The 20,607-nt window shown below is 43.9% G+C and overlaps 4 protein-coding genes and 1 pseudogene across 10 annotated transcripts; 4 read left to right on the forward strand and 1 right to left on the reverse strand.

Annotated features, from left to right (window-relative positions):
* The first annotated feature begins 1,341 nt into the window (after window positions 1–1,341).
* On the forward strand, window positions 1,342–4,483 carry LOC144037227 (uncharacterized). 2 transcript variants are annotated; one of them, XM_077548544.1, is made up of 2 exons: window positions 1,342–1,422; window positions 2,251–4,483. In XM_077548544.1, exon 2 carries the CDS (start codon window positions 2,286–2,288, stop codon window positions 3,135–3,137), a length of 852 nt encoding a protein of 283 aa, XP_077404670.1. In that variant the 5' UTR covers window positions 1,342–1,422; window positions 2,251–2,285; the 3' UTR covers window positions 3,138–4,483. The 2 variants fall into 2 exon arrangements, with proteins under 2 accessions (XP_077404670.1, XP_077404669.1); XM_077548543.1 differs by lacking the exon at window positions 1,342–1,422 and adding an exon at window positions 1,434–1,871.
* Window positions 4,484–5,374: 891 nt separating this feature from the next.
* Window positions 5,375–9,169, forward strand: LOC144037225 (formyl peptide receptor 2-like). Its single transcript, XM_077548541.1, has 3 exons — window positions 5,375–5,474; window positions 7,674–7,855; window positions 7,948–9,169. The coding sequence occupies exons 1-3, from the start codon at window positions 5,375–5,377 to the stop codon at window positions 8,767–8,769; spliced, it is 1,104 nt and encodes a 367-aa protein (XP_077404667.1). The 3' UTR covers window positions 8,770–9,169.
* A 344-nt stretch (window positions 9,170–9,513) lies between these two features.
* LOC144037228 (chemerin-like receptor 2) lies at window positions 9,514–12,631 on the forward strand (annotated as a pseudogene). Its single transcript, XR_013288860.1, has 3 exons — window positions 9,514–9,698; window positions 10,576–10,760; window positions 11,539–12,631. The product of XR_013288860.1 is annotated as a chemerin-like receptor 2 (transcript).
* Window positions 12,537–17,312, reverse strand: slc39a7 (solute carrier family 39 member 7). Of its 5 annotated transcripts, none has more exons than XM_077548536.1 (10): window positions 17,160–17,305; window positions 16,068–16,181; window positions 15,012–15,332; window positions 14,724–14,806; window positions 14,476–14,644; window positions 14,246–14,311; window positions 13,939–14,061; window positions 13,788–13,859; window positions 13,465–13,661; window positions 12,537–13,389 (listed from the first exon to the last, which is right to left on the reverse strand). In XM_077548536.1, exons 3-10 carry the CDS (start codon window positions 15,322–15,324, stop codon window positions 13,135–13,137), a joined length of 1,278 nt encoding a protein of 425 aa, XP_077404662.1. In that variant the 5' UTR covers window positions 15,325–15,332; window positions 16,068–16,181; window positions 17,160–17,305; the 3' UTR covers window positions 12,537–13,134. The 5 variants fall into 5 exon arrangements, with proteins under 5 accessions (XP_077404662.1, XP_077404661.1, XP_077404663.1 ...); XM_077548535.1 differs by having other exon boundaries at window positions 15,971–16,181; window positions 17,160–17,303; XM_077548537.1 differs by lacking the exon at window positions 16,068–16,181 and having other exon boundaries at window positions 17,160–17,312.
* Window positions 16,227–20,147, forward strand: LOC144037226 (major histocompatibility complex class I-related protein 1-like). Its single transcript, XM_077548542.1, has 7 exons — window positions 16,227–16,321; window positions 17,116–17,266; window positions 17,685–17,951; window positions 18,033–18,311; window positions 18,534–18,836; window positions 18,973–19,086; window positions 19,202–20,147. The coding sequence occupies exons 2-7, from the start codon at window positions 17,191–17,193 to the stop codon at window positions 19,246–19,248; spliced, it is 1,086 nt and encodes a 361-aa protein (XP_077404668.1). The 5' UTR covers window positions 16,227–16,321; window positions 17,116–17,190; the 3' UTR covers window positions 19,249–20,147.
* Window positions 20,148–20,607: the final 460 nt, after the last annotated feature.

Raw genomic sequence — 20,607 nt, forward strand, 5'->3', positions numbered from 1 at the left:
CTCTGGCTCGTCCCACAATCATGTGACCAGCCGTGTGTTTATTATTATTATTATTATTATTATGCATTAAAACGTGAACGCCGTTGATGGAATAATACAAATGGTTCATTTAGCCCATTATTTACTTAAAGTTGTTGTTGATTTTTTAAATTTGTTTGTTTTTGGGTATCGCAGTTACAGTTTGATCTCTAATGAACCAATCACATCTGATCTGAACCCAAGTTATATTGGAGTCAGCACACACTTTTTTTTTAAGTGCCTCTGATTAACCCCAAATCAAGTTCACCTGTTCAGTTTATCAATTAATTTATTTGTCATTATTTCCAGCCATTTGTTTGTAATTCTTTTTCATAAAAACTTTGAAAACGATAACAACAAAACTATAGTTGTTTAGCGCTTAGCGCTAGCTAGCTGGTGGTGCGAGCGATACACAGAGAAGGTTTTCAATTGGATTGTCAATTAGTTTCCAGACATAGTTGAAGTAAGCTATTTTAAGCGGGGAAAAAATAACCTTTCCATCAACGCATAGGTAAACACTAATTTTAAAACATGTAACTTTAGCCAATGAATGAGGCTTTGTAATGCGTTATGGCGTAAATAAAATGCTAAATAAGTGCATTGTATTTAGTTTTTTTTTTTTTTTTTTTTTTGAGGGCTCGATTAAAAAAAAAAATTAAGTGTCAGAAAGGCAAAAAATAAAGGCCACACATGGAATCACAGTGGGGGCACATATAATGGACGTAGCTTGACTGTCTCTGGGCAAATGTGGGATGAAAGTTGACAGATGGGCTGGCAAGCACACAGCGATAAGCTTTGGCGTGGGTGGACCCATGACATGGTGTTGACATGAGGGGATTTTCCTGTGTGGCCACGACTTTAAAAACCCCCAAACAAACTACTACAAGCTCTTTAACTGCGGAAAACCTCAATGAGAGCAGTCCACTCAGCAGGTGACACTATTAAATGCGGATTTGTGTGCACAGAAAATCTCCTGAGACTTCAGCTCAATGAGATTAAATGTATTTTTTTCTCGTTTTAAGGCAAAGACAAAATTGCCTTGTGTTATTTTATTGACAACGATAATGTAGGGCAATATCTCATTCCTATTTTATATTTTTGACATTCATGCTACAAAATATATATATATTCACCAGTTACTCGCTACTTGAATAGTTTTTTTTTGTTTTTTAAATCTTACTCTTACTCAATAATATTTGGAGGACTTCTTTTAACTTTTGAGTCATATGATTGCAAAGTAACATTACTTTTACTTGGAATTGTCTACTGGAAGGCACGTATGTACAAGTAACCTACCAGCTCCAGTAGGGGCAGTAACCATAAGGCGAGGATGCGGTCAGCCGAATAGCAAAATCGAAGAAGAAAAAGCCGGAAGTTAGCATCACGTCCATAAACAGAGCCAACGTGAGTGTCAAAATCTGTTTCCCCTCCTTTCATCACCACGTTTGATTTTCTTTCACTACACACGTGTGACATTTAACAGACGCAAAAGCACCGCAGCTCGTTTGTGTCGAGCTAAACTCCGCGGCCGCCTCGGTGTTGTTTGAATTAGCTTTAGCGTGCTAGCTACCTAGCTGCAAACAAAGAGACGCGGAAGTTAGCGCTCAACGACGCATGCTAAAAGCAGACGGCCGGCGGCGGCGGTAACACCTCCATCATTTTGAAAATGTGTAAAGTCCGAATGCTGAGAGCTTTGGTGAATCAGCGACTTAATACTGCAGTTGAGGAGATATTTGTAGTGCTTGAAAGAACATTGACAGATTACGAGGAAGAGCTGTGTCATACAAAAGAAGAGAACGAGCGACAACGCAAACTACTAGACACTCTTTTCAAGGTTCGATCACCTGCAGCAGGTGAGCAGTTGTCAAGTTCTACTTTATCATATTGTCACTGAGTCGAGGGTTGGGTGATATGTCCTTCGAAACGAAATCTCAGTTTTGTCTCTACCACATAAACATTTTAAATCGATTCTAAAAGAAAAACGATCTCTTTAGTCAAAACGTATGTAAACACAAACCTTAATAAATTAACTGAATGATTAAAATGAGTCGTTTAATTGCATGGATCAAATAGTAAGCGCTCCCAAGCTCTCCTGTCATTTAGAGTGGTCCAGGTATTGACATCTGTGGTAAACTACGGTTTGAAATTCAGTGCGTTTTGGGCAAACGAAGCTGCTCAGAACATAGTCTAATGCAGTCTAACATCACCCTTTCCTGTTCTTGTGTCCTTCAGATCTTGCTGCTGGGCAGCAGGAGTGGAGCTCCACAATGGAGCAGAAGGAGCCCGAGCCCTCCAACATCAAAGTGGAGGTGGAGGAGGATTTGAGTAACAGTCATTCGCAACAAGAGGAGCGAGCTGATACGGCCAAGTTCCAGGTGACTAGCATCATTGTCAAGAGCGAAGACGACGAGGAGAAGAGCGACGCTGGCGCCGACTCCCGCGTGCGAACACAACCTCACGGCCGTTTGTCTCGAGTCACGCGCTCGCAGCGAGCCCCGTCAGACCTTCCCGACCCAAAGACCGCAACTCCCAGCGACGTGATGACGGCCGGGAGCACGTTAGCAGGATTAAACTGTGCGCAGCGGCAGCGGCACCCGAGCGGGAAGCCGTTCGTCTGCCCGTTTTGCTGCAAAACTTTCAACCAGCGCGTCCACTTGTCCCGCCACTTGAGTGTCCACACGGGGGACAAACCCTTCCACTGCACCATTTGCAGCAAAATGTTCGCCACCAGGGACCGCTTGCGCTCCCACACGAGGATCCACACGGGAGAAAAACCCTTCAGCTGCTCTGTTTGCGGCAAGCGATTCTTCCACCGCTCGCATCTAGTCAAACACTCTCACATTCACACGGGCGTGAAGCCCTTCTCTTGCCTGTATTGCGGCAAGCGCTTCTACTCCAACGGCGATCTGATCAAACACACGCGGACGCACACCGGGGAGAAACCCTTCACCTGCTCCATCTGCAACACCAGCTTTAGTGACAGCTCCACGCTGGGCAAGCACAAACGGCGACACACGGGCGAGAAACCCTTCGGCTGCAGCGTGTGCGACAAACGCTTCCCCTTCAAGTTCCAGGTGAAGAAGCACAAGTGCGTTGGGGAGAACAGCAGCACTAAGTGAACTCCATAAGACGACTACTACCACTACTATTCTCCCTTAAAGTGTGGATTCTGTATGTTATAATTGTGATTAGTTAAAGGGGTGTCCAAAGTTTGGAATATACTAAGAAAAAACATTTGACATGGCCCACAAAGCTACTAAAAAAGCTACAGCTACTATGCTATGCTAAGCTATGACTACTGGGCTAGGCAATATTGCCTAAAAAAAAAAGGAAGTTATTGATGACTCAAGTTACAACATTTCTTTTTGATAACGCCCCGGTAATTAAAAAGTATTCAGTTTCCGGTTTGCCACACTTTCTGCTGTGCATCAAGGTCCGATTTGTGAACATGTCACATTAATGCTGTGCAAGTAAACTGCTTTAAAAGATTGCTATCTTACTCCACATATGGCTTGTTTTGGTTCTGAATGTGGCATCTGATCGCCTTTGACACAAATCTATGATCTAGCAGTTTCCTTAAAAAAAAACACCCAAACAATAAATAAATCACTTAGTGGATTGGTTAAAGTTAAAGAATGTCAGTGGGCCTTAGATTGTTCCTTTTTTCTGTATGTGAAGGAAAATGTTTGGACACCCCTGGATTAGTTAGTCGTTTTTAGGCAAAGGGGCCTTGGCCTATCAGAATCGTAGGTTTGAGATCCGCTGAAGTCATTAAACGAAATCCCCCCCACCACCACTGCATGTTGTCGCTGTACATTTCTATGTATGTGTATGCATGCGATACGAGTGTTAAGTGTAACCAGCAGGGACAATAAAGGAAGTTCTTGCTATACATTGTTACTATGCGGTTTATCGTTCGTGCAGAAATCGCAGATGAGCCGTTAATTGAACGCCGGGAGAACAGTAGAACACAATGAGCGCACAAACACGGGGAGCTGCTGTCAGCCACAGCTCACGCCCAACCGCTCGCATGCAGACTTGCTGAAGTGTAATGCCACCCCACCTAGCCCCGCCTCTCAAAGGTGCATGCATGCACACAGATATTACCATAAGCACAGTATTTTCTAAAAGTTTATGCTTGAATTTTGTGTATAAATATGTTTATGATTTGTTTAAGTCTAAATGTGTTTAAACCGGCTGAGAAGGGTAAAAAATTTTTTTTTATGTATATTGTCCATTATGCATCATTCTGTAAAGGAAATTGTAAACAGTGATTAAGTCATCAAAAAGCACTTGACAAAATTTTACTGGAATTTTTGAAACTGTGATGGTTAGTTTCTAACCACATTGTGCTGCACAATACTGCCACCAACTGGAGTGGAGCATTTTGGGTCAGGGGGACATTTGAAGTCTTGTATGAAAAAGTTGATCAAGTGTGAAATTAAACACCCAAGTGATCAGCCTATTTCTGACAATGTGTCTGTGTGAACGAGTTCTGTTCTGGATTTTGCCGAATTGTGACATCACAGTGGGGCTAATTAACATAATAACCAAAGTATGCCAATTACGTGGTTAGGTAGGCGGGCCGAAGAGACACCTTGGACGCGGCAGCTGAAGCACTGTTCTGTCCAAGCCAAGAGGTAAGCAGACCTGCAATGTTAGCACACATTAGCATTAGGTTCTGCTAGTGTTAGCATAATAATTGGCTCAGTTCATGAGGACTGGACTTGGGCGCTTCTGCTATAAGTGATACATGGGCTCCCCCTAGTGGTATGTGACAGAATCACTGAATTCAAATTGGACTGGCTTAAACGTTTTGTATGTATTTAACGTGGTATGAATATGAAGGAAGCACCCAGAGCAGAAGTTTATGGACAAGTTTTGTATATTTGTGGCAAGGATTAAGATCTGACAGCACGAGATGTGGTTAAAAAGAAACATGAAACTGCACAGGAAACCACTTGTAATCTCATCACTATCGTGGAGCAAAACATCTCAGGTTCTCACCGTTCAACCTACAGTCACCGACTTGTCTCCACAACAAAATCAAAAGTGAATCTCTCGAAAAACAACTTTAGTGACATTACGCAAAGCCACTAAACTGGCGCGAAGACTGACTTGTTAAAACCGGCAGTTTTGTACATCCTAAATGTCAGCAAAAGCTCCGACTGAATTTAACCTGAGCGACGCTTTTGCTTGAAAATGTCATCTTTTTCTATCCGTACCATTTAGGAAGCGAAATGGTGGAAAATGTTGGCTGTGCTAGGAAAAAACAAAAACAAAAAAAAAACAGTCATTTGCTTTGTAAATTTATTTATGGTGCTGACTACTCGACAGTCAGAGCCAAACATGAGCCATGAGCCAAAAGGGGAAGTATCAAAGTGTGTGTGTGTGTGTCTTCATTTGGTCTTCGCAGCTTCGAGTGGACAGCGGACCTCATTCCTGCCGTTCAATAAGTGAGAATCTTTCAGTGATTACAATTGTAATATTTTTCATGATTTGTCCTGCAGGTATAAGTGGTCACGTACAATAACGCCGACTAGTCTTGCGGCATTTGTTGACTTCTGCATCTACTGTATAGTATGCGTAGTATTGTATAGTGTAGACATTTGTGCAGTGTAGTTGAAACGCTGCTGCTTATATATAGACTTTATTGATCCATGTATAGTAATATTGTTTACATTCACACATGCATGTCGTACATTACAGTAACACATTAGAACATAAGACAAAGATATTTAAACGCCCCTGGGAATCGGCCTAAAATTATTTATTTTTTTAAATCGTAATGCAGTAATTAACATAACAGAATATAGTATATTGTCGCTGTCCTGTAAAAAAACACTTATGTCCATTTTTTAAAAAGTGTGTTTCGGGATGTCTACATTCAGTTTCATCCCATATATGTACAAATGTTAAAAAAAAAAAAAAAAGAAGACAAAAATGGATATAAGTGTTTTTCACAGGCCAGAGACGATATTTGTCGTATTATTCTTGTTTTGCTGTCAGTCTATTGTTTAGACTATTTCTTGGTACGTACGTAAATGTACAACATAGCTGCTGACTATTCCTTCTGCTTTCGTTATCCGTTCATGTCTTAATTGTTATACATTTACAGCTGTCACAATACTGTTTATATTTATTAATACACCATCCGCCATCTTTTTTTTTTTTGCTACACGGGCTGTTGCTGACTATTTATTTATTTATTCACATTGAGTTTTCTATTCACATCCGCATACATTGTAGTTATTTGTGTACAGTTGTCACATGTGGCTGATGTACAGTAAATATGTACATACACATTTTGGGATTTCCGCATTGCAGGACTAATAATAGCTCATTTTGATCTATTTATGATAACAGAACAGATTTGTTTTCCTACAACACATTAAGATACATAGGTGTGAATGGATACTGTTAGATGAATGAAGTGGCCAATGAGTGCCTATTCTGACCAAGTAAACTGTTTTATTATTAATACATTTTTACTCTGACTGCGTTAGGACATTCAAAACAAGCAAGCGTTTATTTTGAATTTATTTCTTAACGTGTGATGTACTCGTCACCAGTGACTCATATTAAGGATTATTTCTCAAGAGCAATAGTCTGTGATTGTGTAGGAGTGTGTCTGTGTTTGTCTGTGTGTGTGTGTGTGTGTGTGTGTGGGGGGGGGGGGGGGGGTAGGGTCGTCGTGACTCAACATGACTAGAAGAGTTACTGGACGCGCTTGCTCCACCATCTAGCAAGAATGTACCGAGTGAACTTTGGCAAATGAGTGGAAAGTGGAGAGTAATTCCCTGCGTTGTTAAGTAACAATACGGTTGTTAGTTTGATTTAAAACAGCAACCATCAACGGATAGACATCCTGATGTCACGTGACTTTTCACGCACGTCTTAGCAGTGTTTGTTTATGTACGCTAGCAACTTAGCAGCTGCTAAATCGGCCGCCGTCATTTATGCCGTAAAAAGTCTTCTTTATGGTGTTGGTCTGCAACATTAGCTGGCTAGCGTTGGTTCCTGTTTTGGTAACCTGGCGCATGCTCGATCCTTTTTTTTTTTTTTTTGCCTCTTCTCGTTGTGGCAGCTGGTCCACAACAGCTGTCAATCATTGTTCAAATGTGGCTGCGCTCACGGCCATTTTGGGACGCGTGACGTCAACGTCAGGATCTCGATAGGGGGTATATGTACTTTTAAGAAAGTTAGCTGAGATTATTATAGTTAACGAAAACGAATAAAATAACTAAAACAAAAAAATATTGAAAAACATGAAACTACATCTTACGTTTATGAAATTAACTACGACTATAATTGTAAAAAAAAAAAAAGTCCTTCACTTCATTCAAGATTTATTTTTGCATTGCTGTTTAACCCACAGCCGTAGCTACAGAAGACAATCTTGCACTTGACATTTATGCCATATATATATATATATATATATAAAATAAAAAATAATAAGTATATTATAATTAGTATAATAATTAAGCAATTAAGAAAACAAAAAACAAACTTGCCCTAAAAAATAATTAAAACCAACTAAAAAGGACCCTTTCCCCACCATATATGAAATGTGGATGCTCGGTCCCATGTGCTAAAATGGGTGACTTCAATTTGACTGGAGTCAAGTCATGTGACCACTTCCGTTTCTTCCTCAGGTCCCAAGATGCATCCTGATGAAACAGCGTTGTCTCTCTTCCTCAACGCCTCCATTCCGGCAGTCAAGGCGAGTAAAGGAGGTGGCATGGACACGCTGTCCGTGGTCCTCAACGCGCTCACCATCCTGCTCGGCATTCCGGGCAACTCGATGGTGATTTGGGTGGCGGGATTCAAGCTCAAGGTGGATGGATATCTTTTTTTTTCTCTCCATCTATCAAAGTTTGGTTTCTTTTATGTTGTTCCTGGCCTTATTTGTGCCTTCCTGCTCTTCAGGCGACCGTCCTCAACGTGTGGCTGGTCAACCTGGCGGTGGCGGACATCATCTTCTGCTTCACCCGAATCTTCTCCCTGGTCAAGAAGCTCTTCCTGGACCACTGGCCCTTCGGCTTGTTCATCTGCAAGTTCAACGGCTTCTTCAAGTACGCCAACATGTTTTGCTCCGTCTTCATGCTCGCCGTCATCAGCCTGGACCGGGCCATCTGCGTCTGGTTCCCGGTGTTCACCCGGCGCCGCCGCACGGTGTGCAACGCCCGGGTGGTGGGCGTGTGCGTGTGGGCGGCGGCCGTGGTCTTCAGCACACCTTATTTCTTCTACCGGCAAGTCTTCCTGGGTTCCAGGAACCTGAGCAAGTGCACGGTAGAGGAGGTGAAGGACGCAGACGCCAGGACGGCGCTCTACTTCATCCGCTTCCTGTGCGGCTTCCTGCTGCCATTTATGGTCATCCTGGGCTGCTACATCCTGGCCGGGGTGGGCATCCGTCGCACCTGCTTGGCGAGTAAGTCGCGTCCCCTGCGGGTGCTGGCCCTTCTGGTGGGTGCCTTTTTCCTGTGTTGGGCTCCGTATCACTGCCTGCTGATGCTCAGGATGGTGGACAGCAAAAGCTCGGTGGTCAAGATGTGGCTGCCCGCCGCCAAGGGCGTGGCCTATTTCAACAGCTGCGTCAACCCGCTTCTTTACTTCTTCGTGGGGCTCAAGCTGAGGGGCCGGTCCAAGAAGTCTTTGGCGGGTCTGTACAAGAGCGCTCTGGCCGACGACGTTGACGGACAAACGGGGCAGTCCAACGAAGACTCCGGTGGGAGCGGGTCCCAGTTGTGATGAGAGAAGCGGGGTTAGCTAAAATAAATGCTAAATAGCCTACTGTATAATGCGTAACTGTAACTAAAAAATATTAGATCCGAAGTCAATCTTGACAAAGTCTTTAACACATTTGAGAACTATTTTAGTATGTGGAAAAGTTGAATAATGCTCCCAAAAACATATAAAACTTCTATTTTAAATATTGCCATTGTCCCAAAAATGTATTTATAGATTTTTTTATGTTTTCTATGCTAGAGCATACAGAAAGCGTTGATGCAGCCTCTAAACCTGAAGAGGACGCTTAAAGCAATGGTAGTTATTACAAAAACGGCCAGCAGGTGGCAGCAGAGCCAAAAGCTCTTTTCCCCAGTGTTTAAAACAGATTTGTGAATAATGATGAAACTTATCTATATTCTAATGCTAATTGCTGCAAACCGTTAACAGACACAAATGTACTTTTTTTTTTACTGATGAAAGAAGACACTCTAATCTTTCTTTTGGTAGGTTCCATGTTTTGATAGCAATAGAACAGAATATTCTGTGGGCCTTGCAAAATCCAGTAAAACAGCCGGGAGCGAAGGGGGTTGCTTCAGTGAAAATGGCCGGGAGGGAATGAGTTAAGAAATGAATGAAAAGCACCTCATCATCTCCCCTTGACCCGCTGACGTTATGCAACAAAGGAAAGGATTCATAAAGATTAGAAGAGTTGACTTTTCAAAGAGGCGTCATCGATTTCACAAAGCTTTGTGGTTTCAAAAAGTCATCATGCTTGCTTCAGACAAGACTTGCCTGCCTTTCACATCAATCATCAGGGGACAGCAGGAGGGCACGGTCGGATCCACCATATCTTAGACAACACATCCAACTACACTCTTATTTTGGTTTGCCAGGTCCTCAACATTACAGCCTCATATCAAAGTCACTATTACAGGATGTTCAACGGAATGGTGAGTTGTATAAGTGTTCAAAATGTATGCGGATCATCGTCGTAATTTGTTTGGCGCTCTATGTTCCATTTTGTATGATAATGATACACTCATTTATTTTTAGCAGCTTTAAAATCATTGAAGTTGGCTCAAGTTGGCGCTGCACGCAAAAAAACTCAGGCTTTCTAATTGATAAATCATGTTTTTCATTCCAAGTCAGAAAATAGTTGTCTTTTAGAAATACTTTGATAGCGCCTGTCTATTGTGTACATTGTCGTTCCTTAAATAAAATCACACATTCTCCGGGTATGTTTGTCGACTTCCTCACTGGCTGTCTTGTATTTATAAATCTGTTGTTGGACTTGTTTGTGTTCATACATATGCAGAAACATGAGCCAACATGGCCTGCATTTTAAGAGAACGGAACTGAAAACTGCACAAAAAAGTTATTAAATTTTGCGCCTCGGCCTGGAAAAACCTGCAATATGGATCTTTTGTTTGCAATCTAACTATACAATCGTATTCTTGTTCGTTTGTAGAGTGTTTGAGCATATTTTATCTGTGTCTTGTGAGTTTGTGATCATGTTAAAGGTCACATTGGTTGTCCGTTGTTCTTAAGCTAAGCTAACTCGCAGTCGCTAGCTAGCTACTTAGCTAGATGAGGTAGCCAAATGCGTTCTGGTAGTTTCCACAATAAACGGGGGTTTTATAAATTCGTGAAAATGTTGACTTGACATTGGATAATAATAATAAAATACTCAATTTGATAGTTTCTGGGTATTAGCAAATCTAATTCAAGTTTCATAAGTTTTAGTTAAGCAAGTTATAAGTCCTAAAACTGGTGACGAGTCTCACTGGAGTCAAGACATTGAGTCCTCCCCACCTCTTGTCTCTTCAGGTTTCATGATGCATGATGGTGAAACAGCGTCTTCTGTCTTCGTCAACGCCTCCCTTAGCGACCCGGCGGCCAATGCGAGTGCCAGAGAGATCAATGTGGTCTCGGTGGTCCTCAACGCGCTCACCATCCTGCTCGGCGTTCCGGGCAACTCTATTGTCATCTGGGTGATTGGACGCAAGGTCAAGGTGGATGGGTATCAGTTTTCCATCCAAGTCAATGGGGGAAAAACTTGACAGAGGCAAATGTGATAGTGGTTCCAAATTTGGGCTTAGAGGGCCATCTAGTGGCTAAAATGTGACTTACAACTTGACGTTTCAGGTACGCCTCGATTCTGAAGAAAATATTAATCACAACTATTTTGGCAATAATTGAAATCACGATTAGGACATCATTTAATTTTGGGCACAAAACAAGAAAAGGTTTAAGTGTAAAAATTAGTAAGACAAATACAATTCTTTGAAACGCTGTAATTATGCAAGTTACTCTTGGATGAGACAAAATTTATTAAATTAGTTATTTTAAAAATAAAAACAAATGTGCAAATGTATAAATTTAAACAACTCAAAATTAGTAGTAATCTTTTTTTTTTTTGGACGATTATGCTGATTTTGTTATTGTGAAGTGTAATAATTTAAATGTAATTTATTTTAATTGCACAGCCCTTGTACTAGAACAGCTGAACTCAATTTAGGGTTAATCAGAGGCACCTAAAATAGTGACAGGTGTGCATTTAACATGCTTTCGGATGTTGATTGGTTAATTCCAAACACAGCCACATACTGTACATCCACAGGTATATGGGGGTGTGTAGACTTGTGCAACCACATTTTATTTTGTGTGTATTTCCTTTTTCGATTTGGTTTTACAGGTAGTAATAAGGCATATTAATGGAGGAAAAGTTTTGAAATATGAAAACTTGAATTTTGTACAGTGCTTTATTAATATTTTTTCTTCTTTCCTCAGACCACCGTCCTCAACGTGTGGCTGGTCAACCTGGCGGTGGCCGACCTCATCTTCTGCGCCACCCGAATTGTAACCCTGGTCATGAACCTGTTGGCGGGCCGCTGGCCCTTCGGCTTGCTCATCTGCAAGTTCAACGGCTTCTTCAAGTACACCAACATCTTCTGCTCCGTCTTCATGCTGGCCATCATCAGCGTGGACCGAGCTCTTTCCGTCTGGCTGCCGTTGTTGACCCGACGCTACCGCACCGTGCGCGCCGCCCAGGTCGTGGCCGTGTGCACGTGGGCGGCGGTTATGATCTTCAGCGCGCCCTACTACGCCCAATTTAACATCCTGTGCATCAGGAACGTGAGCATGTGCAAAATGAAGAAGATGAAGTCGCTCTCCTTAATCCGCTTCATTTGCGGCTTCCTGCTGCCCTTCCTGGTCATCTTGATCTGCTACATCCTGGCCGGGGCGGGCATCCGCCGCACCCGCTTGGCCGGCAAGTCGCGTCCCCTGTGGTTGCTGGCCCTGCTGGTGACCACCTTCTTCCTGTGCTGGGCTCCGTACCATTGCCTGCTGTTGGTCAAGATGATCGACAGAAACTCCACCTCAGTCTTCAAAAGGTGGATGCCCGCCGCCAAGGGCGTGGCCTTCTTCAAGAGCTGCATCAACCCGTTTCTTTACTTCTTTGTGGGGCTCAAGATGAGAACCTCACCCAAGAAGGCCGCTAATGGCAAGATCGCTCTGTCAACATTGACGGACAGACGGGACAATCCCGGGAATGCAGGTGATGGATGTGATGAGGGAGGACGTAAAAGCTGAAAGAAATTCGACCCCGTTTCAATTTATGAGTTCACACCAGATAGTTGACTGCTTGGCTAACTTTAGCGACAACAAAACTGACTTTGCCCAGCGTCAGCACAAACAGGGAAATGTTTGACTTTAACCAGACAAGACTCCACGGCGGTGCCGGAGCCAACAGTAGACTCTGGGTTGCAATCACAAAATAAATCGGGAACGTTGTCAGACTTTATTGTTGGTCACAGTCGTGTGCAATCGCGCTGTATTTTGCTGATTTCACAGTTGCTAACAAATAAACTGTTTGCTCCTCTGCACTCACTCGTTTTTGAACAGATCCTCAGGCATGACGGGGATTTAAAAACAATTACTGTACCCACAAGAGAATATAAATTCTAAGTTGAGATGAATTAAGTATAATGTAAACACAAAATATACAACAGCTACGCAAATGGAGCGCACCTTTTCCAGAAACCGCAATGTCCAAGTTGCTTTTGTGTAGCACAATTTAAAAAAGTCACGCCTGGGACTCTGCAATTTTGACCTTCTGTGAATATCATGCCCACGTGTTTCAACTTAATATTTTTCCCCATGTCATGGCTGAGGCTCTACCTTTGACCTCTGCTGTGAATATTCGGTCCATGTGTGCTTTAAACCAGGCTACAAACACAAAACCAATGTGTGAGAAAGTGTCCTCTACAAACATGTCCATCAGCTCATTTCCTGATGCTTCCCCCTCTGGAAAAAAAACGGACAGCGTCAAAAACAACAGCATTTGCCCCCCCCCAAAAAAAACAACATTTCAAGCGCTTCTTTTCACTCATACTCTGCAATCAGAACCATCATGCCCACGCCGAATAGCAGTGCAAGAATCTCCAATAGCGACTGGCCGAAACTGGAGCGGCCGGCCAGAAGCTCCGGGAGGACCGTCACCGTGGCGATGTAAACGAAGCCACCCGCCGTGAAGGGCAGGATCCAAGCGGTCGCCGCCGCGCCCACGCCTTCGGCCAGCAGCGAGCAGGCGGTGCCGGCCAGCGCTCCCACGGCGGTGACCAGTTGCAGGCACATGGCCTGGTGAGAAACAGGAAGTTGAACTTTAGTGGATTATCAGGACTTGGACTTGGACGACTCCTAATTTACACCCACCTTCCTCTTGGTGCAGCCGGACTGGACCAGGATGGCAAAGTCGCCGATCTCGTGCGGCACCTCGTGAAGCAGGATGGTCAGGGTGGTGATGGCGCCCACTGCTGGACCCACCAGGAAGGACGCGCCGATGGCCAGGCCGTCCGTGAAGTTGTGCGTAAAGTCGGCCGCCAGGTTGAGGTAGCCAGACACCTTGATATCTGCAGCAGCCATTTTATTTTTTAAATCAGCTTATTTTATAGTGATTTTTCCCACTTTACTTGTCGGAAACAAAACTAGCTTAAACGTTTGTATTAAATTGTAAAATCATAAAATCAAAGACTCACCAGCACTCTTCTCCAACTTCTTCTTTTTTGGTGCCTTCTTCTCTTCGCCGTCGCTGTCCTTCTGCTTGACATCTTAAAATAAATCGTTTATTTTAAAATCGGCGGCAAGTGAGCCCGCTTGGCTCGCAAGATTTCTCGCCGTTCATCTTACTGTGCGAGTGTCCGTGCGAGTTGCCCCCCTTCAGAAAACGCACAAACTTCTCCACAATCAAGAAGGCGACGATGCCGCCCAGCACCCACAGGCCCACTGACATCATGTGATCGTGGGCGGCGCCTGCAGAAGCACAGGTGGGAGGGGTAAGTCGTGCAAGTCGGAAGGAAGTTTCAAGTTTTAACCTTTGAGTTTCAAGCAAGCCAAGTCAAATCATACAAACTAAACTACCATTTCATAAAATTGGCGACTTAAGTCTGACTTGAGTCAATTTGTGATAAATAAAAAAAAAAAGCGTGTCAGTTACCGTGCGAGTGGCCGTGCGATTCCTCTGCGGCGTGCGTGTCGTCGTCGCCGTGGTGGGCGTGTGGTTCTGTATAATTGGCAGAAGAAGAAGCTAGTTTAGTTAGCTTCTAGCGTTTTCTTGACATTCCGTCTGTGTTGTTGCAGAATTACTGTTAAGCACGTGGCAGGAAGTTTGGCGTCCAGGCTTGTGTGTAAAAGAAATCAGTATTCATGCTAAGCCGCGCGGCGTACCGAGAGCGTGCGGTATAAGATGGAGGAAGGCGTCGCCCAACAGGCCTCCCGACGCAAAGCTCAGCAGGACCTTGAGCAGGTTCTGGTGCTGGTCGCTGTTGGACTGAACCGGGATGAGGAAGAGGATGAGGAACGGCGCGGCGCTGATTAGCAGCGTGGCGCCGATGGCCTAAGGAGAAGGGAAGGTTGAGATAAGGGATGGTTTTCAATGGTAAGGTGGGAATGTAGAGGGTCGTTTGGGTTCTCGCCTGCATCCACAGCTCCATCGTGTCTCGCTTGTCTGCGTCACTCTTCAGCCCTTTGGGTGCGTGCCCGTGGTCGTGCCCATGGTCTAGAGGTACAACAATAAATCCTTTAATTGACAAATAATCCATCAAGTGAGCCTCTCCATTAATCAATACCCAATAAGTAATTGGTTTCAAAAGGTAAATCGCTCCCTCTAAAATCACTAAATAAACAATAATCGGAAAAAGAGTCATTGTTTTGCAAGACATCATCTGTATGCTCATAGTTTTTCACGTGATCATTGTCATTACCCTGCTCACCGGCGTGTGCGTGGTGGTCATCGTTTTGCACATGCTCATGTCCGTGGTCATGACCGTGGCCGTGGCCGTGCTCGTGCCAGTGGTCCTCCTCCTGCGGCAGGTTGGCCTCAGCGCTCCACTTGCTGGCGCCGTGGAACATCTTCACCTCCGGGTCGTGCGAGTGGCTGTGGTGATGGTGCTCATCTCCGTGGCCGTGGCCATGATGGTGGTCGTGCGAGTGGCCGTGAGCGTCGCTCAGGTGTGAGGCAAACAGCACGAGAACAGACAAGGCCAGTGTCACTGTCAGTAGATGTGGGCGCCCCATTTATTTACCTGGAAAAGCATATGAATAAGACATTTTCAGCAAGCATACTGCCTCTCACACTGACTATGTTACATGCAGTCAATAACGCGCAAATCCCCGAATATGCTCTTCTTAATTCAGTTTTTTTTTTTTTAAACTGTGTCGTGTAACGTGTGTCCTAAAAGTATACAGTATTTTAAAATTACGATTTTCAATTAGTGTTTTGTTGCTATAGTACTTGAATGACTCAAACTCGAGACAAATTACTTAGCCGATTCGGATTTTCAAAACAAAACAACCACTAAGAGGCTCGCTTCAAAAATCTGACTTTTAGCGACAACTGACAACTTTCATTGCATCACATTACGTTTGTATTGATTTCCTACAGGAAACAGCAGGCAAGAGTCTGCAAGCTTGAAAGTTTGCAACTTAACTTCAAAGAGCCGCCTCTCAACTTTGCCTTTGGAGTTCACTTTCTCGCTTGACGCCTCGGCCGTGATCGATTAGACAGATTTAGCTCTTGACTTTACGACCACATAAGCCGGAAAACAAATAAACAAACCTGAGAGCGAACGCAGCATCAGTTCGCGGCTAGCGAGCCCTTGCTAACTGCAGAAGTAGCACCGGTCAAATTCACACACAAACAAACATTGTTGCGGATGCCTACCGGAGAGCAGCAATGTTCCACTGGTTGCCTGGAAGTTTGTTTGTCTTTTTCGCGTCGGACAAATTCGGCGCAGCTTCACCTCGAGGATGTTTCCTACCTGTAGCTATGCTAGCTGGTAGCCTAGACGTGGCATTTGCACAAGTCCCCAAATCTCGCGGGAAGACATCCCGTTTCCAAGCACGCGTTCCTCTTCCTTGTTGCCCTGCTGCAACTATTACATGACACAGGATGTATGTGTGAGATTCTGGATCGTATTGTGCTGCATAAACGTGTTTTAACGCGTTAGATACACAATCCGCTGATTATATAAACGCAAGGGCCGCATTTATAGCGTCTCGGATTGCTAAAGAGGTAGCGAGAAAAGAGGGGGGGGGGTATAAGGAAGATATCGCGAGAATATTCCCTTGTGATTGTTTGGCGGCACATCCTGTTGGAGCGGTGTGACGCTACATCGGTTATCCATCCATCCATTTTCTTGACCACTTTTCCTCACAAGGGTTGCGGGGGTGCTGGAGCCTATCCCAGCTGGCTTCGGGCAGTAGGCAGGGTACACCCCAAACTGGTTGCCAGCCAATCACAGGGCACACAGAGACAAACGACCATACTCACAATCACACCTATGGACAATTTGGAGTGTTCAATTAACCTGCCATGCATGTCTTTGGAATGTGGGAGGAAACCGGAGTACCCGGTGAAAACCCACGCAAGCACGGGGAGAACATGCAAACTCCACCCAGGAAGGCCGAAGCCCGGACTCGATCTCACGTCCTCTGCACTGGGAGGCGGACGTGCTAACCAGTCAGCCACCGTGCTGCCCTGCTACATCGGTTATTTAAATTTAAATTACTTGTTTGCTATTTATTTAGTTATTACATGTTAGTTTGAATTTCATCATTTAAATATATTTTAACTCTTTTTAAATAAAGTTGATCCACGTTTTCCCGTCTTCCATGTATTAAATGATTCAAATGCACAATTACGCCACCTGCTGGTCAAGAAAAGTCAGCAACCACTAGAAAACAATGAAAGACTAGTAAACATTTTAGTTTTAGTCGCGTACTATGCATGTGACATGTAATGATGCGGTCTAAGGTGAAGGACAATGACACTAGGACGCGTTGTTTTATGCTTCCTTATGTCTTCAGTTGCTAACTTGCTACGCCCCCCAAACCCTCATCAGCTCACAGACCTCAAACAACGTCACGGGCAGAAGCCTCAAGATGTCGAAGAGGATGAACAAGATTTTGACGGTCCTTCTCGCTTTGGAAGTCTGGAGTTTGCATGACACATCTGCAGGTCAGTGAAGTCAAGGCAATTGCTTCGCCCCGATATTATGTACTCACTGAGTCACTCTATTTTTGTCCGTTAATAAAACACACGCACTTTCGGTTTCACTTTTACCAAGCATTACCTAACGGGTTTTTTCCGTGTCTCGTTTGAACAACAACTTGTCGTTATTGAAGGTGTCGTTTAAAAAAGTAGACGTAAATGGTACATAAAAACATAAGGACTGAGGAACTAATGTGAAGCGTTAGAATTAAGAGTTAAAGTTTAAACGATTATTTTTGAACATTTGTTAAAAAGGAGTGGGAATCCCTTTTCTTTACAGTATTCTGTTAGTTGATATGTCTACACCAAATTCAGCGATGTCATTGTACATTCATCACACATTCACTTTAATAAATGGATATTTGTTTCCAAAAATGATGTGCAGCAAGACATTCCCTGAGATACTTCCTCACCGCAACTTCTGGGGTGAAAAACTTCCCCGAGTTTGTGGGTGCTGCCGAGGTGGACGGCGTCCGAGTGGGCTACTGTGACAGTGAAATCCAGTCAGCGGAACCCAAACAGGAATGGATGAAGCAGCTGGTCCGGGACGAGCCGCTGCACCTGGACTGGTACAAAGTCAAGTGCTCCGGCAACCAGCTGGTCTTCAGGAACAACCTCAAGGCTTTGAGTCAACGGTTAAACCAGTCTGGAGGTCTTTTACTCTTCAATAACATTGATTTGGTAGTAAGAGTAAGCAGTTGCATCATCGCCCTTCTTCTCACTTCCCGACTAGGCAGCCACGTTTTACAGCGGATGAACGGCTGCGAAATTGATGACGAGAGCGGCGAGGTGGTGGGATACAACCAGTACGGATACGACGGCGAAGACTTCATCGTGCTCAACCTGCAGACGCTGACGTGGACGGCGCCCTCCCAGCAGGCCTTCACCACCAAGCTTATTTGGGACGCCGAGAAGGACAGACTGGAGTATAACAAGTACTACTACATCCACAAGTGCCCCCAGTGGCTGAAGAAGTACGTGCAATACGGGAGCAGCGTCCTGCAGAGAAAAGGTGGGGTCGCCTTCCGGAGCCAGACATTTGGGTCTGGAATTGAAACTTGTAAAAGACTTGACTTGACATTGAGTTGGTATTCATGAGACTGAACTTGACTTGCAAGAGTTTAGCCACAATAACTCGGGACTTGTTTGGAACTATCTTGAACCTTAAGACTTAACACCTACTTATAACTTGCACAGATGTGACTTATTTCCCCCTTTTGCTTGTCTCCTGCAGAGCTTCCCTCGATGGCTCTCCTCCAGAAGTCGCCCACGTCGTTGGTGTGTTGCCACGCCACGGGCTTCTACCCCGGCCTCGCCATGCTGTTCTGGAGGAGAGGCGGCGAGGAGCTCCATGAAAACGTGGAACACGGGCAGATCCTGCCCAACCACGACGGAACCTTCCAGATGAGTGTGACCGTCAACGTTTCGGCGGTGCCACTCACTGAGTGGCCCGAATACGAGTGTGTGTTTCAGTTTAGCAGCATCAAGGAGGATCTGATCCTCAAACTGGACAAAGACGCCATCCAAAGCAATTGGCGTAAGTCGAGAGGTGGATGGAATTCACTCTTGTATCTCGGAGCAAGAGCCCGTTGAACTAATTTGACACGTATGAAGGGGGTCAGAACGCAACCACACGCCATTCTAACGAGCTCAACGTTCTGTTTCCTGTTCAGTTCCTCCGCCCACGTTTCCGCCTGGTGCAGTCATCGGAGGCGTCGTTGTGGTACTGCTGAGCCTTCTGGCAGCCGCCATTGGGTGCTACATCTGGAGAAGAAACGATGGCAGTGGTGAGAACAATGTGTAACGATGGAATTGTCCGCAAGTCATAAAGATAAAGTCATAAAGATAACAACGTTCAAAGTCTCTTCAGGGCTGTTTATCTTTTGTCTTTATGTATTTCAGGATTCCAGGCTGTAAACAGTAACTGTTCTACCGTGCGCGCACTTTAATTAACAATTAACTGCTGCCTATTCCATGTTCCCATATTGAGCAGTTCTGGAACTCGCGCACCCCCATTGCCAATCCCAATTCCTTGGCGAAGACCGTGAGCAGTGAGCCCTCCGGGAAACTTTCAAAAATGCCTGTGAAAGAACGGCAGAACCAGGACCCGTTACATGAGAAGTTACGCTGTTAAACGGAAATCAAAGTGCAATGATTCATTAGCAGTCCACCGTCAATTTACTGTGATTTTATTCTCCACCCCAGCATAAATTTTCTGCTTATTGTTTTTTTTACTTGGGTTATTTGTTCGGTTTGGTGACCGACCAGTAATTCCACTTTTCTGTGAAAAAAATAGAAGTGAGCGATTGATTGGTTGATTATAGTATTTTCTCCTTCAAACATGAGTCCATGAAGTACTGTATTTTTTTTTTAATGTTGCTATTGTGATGGGGTTTTGTTAATCCAAACACGATAGAGCCTTGAAGTGACTTATTTTTTCTACTGAATATTTACTGAATTTTGTAATTATTTTCACATCAGTATTTTTCAACAGTATTAACTTTGTTATACTGCCTCTCTGTGCCATAGCTACAACATAGGGTAAAGGGTACAATGACATGTGTTATCCTGTTTTTGCCTCTCTGCTATAAAGATTCATTTGATAAAACTATTTAACTAAGTAAATCAATCGTATGGGTATATATTTTCTTGACCTACTTTTTTGTTTGTTTTTGGTTCTACTCAAACCTCCCAAGAATCATGTTTTTATCTACGTCGCCACTAGAGGTCGTTGTTTCCCCTTACACAGATGAAAGTATGAAGGCTTTCATGATTGTATTTCTGAGCACGAAAATGTGATGTGAAACTGAAGAAATGTGTTTCAATAAAGAGACACAGTATTTCCTTATACTTGTTGTATGTTTATGTGCGTGTGTTTTATTTTGCCAAGGAAGTTTTGTATTACTTGTCAGTCAGCAGCATTACAATTTGCATTTGTTGCATTCATTTAGCAGTTTTTTTTTCATGTAATTGCGTAATTCAAGAAGATTAATTGAAAAAGAACAACGTTTCATTCTATCAGGGGCACGCTCTGACCAATCAGCGGAGGGAGAAACGCTAATGCCATTGGCTGGTCATGTGAGGATGAATTTCAAATTTGACTGGTTAAAAAAAAAAGTTAGATTGCTAATACAATGACGTAGTCCAGCCAGCACTACTGTTTCTGAAGTTCCTGGGCAGATTAGATTGACATGGCAACACATAGAGACTGAAATCTGATTGGTCGAAAAACAAAACATCCACATTCATATGCTGGAAGCAAAGAAGCCAAGAGAAATACAGTACTACAAAATTAAAAGAACAGATTG

Source organism: Vanacampus margaritifer, chromosome 17 (assembly GCF_051991255.1).
Source record: "Vanacampus margaritifer isolate UIUO_Vmar chromosome 17, RoL_Vmar_1.0, whole genome shotgun sequence".
Lineage (NCBI taxonomy): Eukaryota > Metazoa > Chordata > Actinopteri > Syngnathiformes > Syngnathidae > Vanacampus > Vanacampus margaritifer.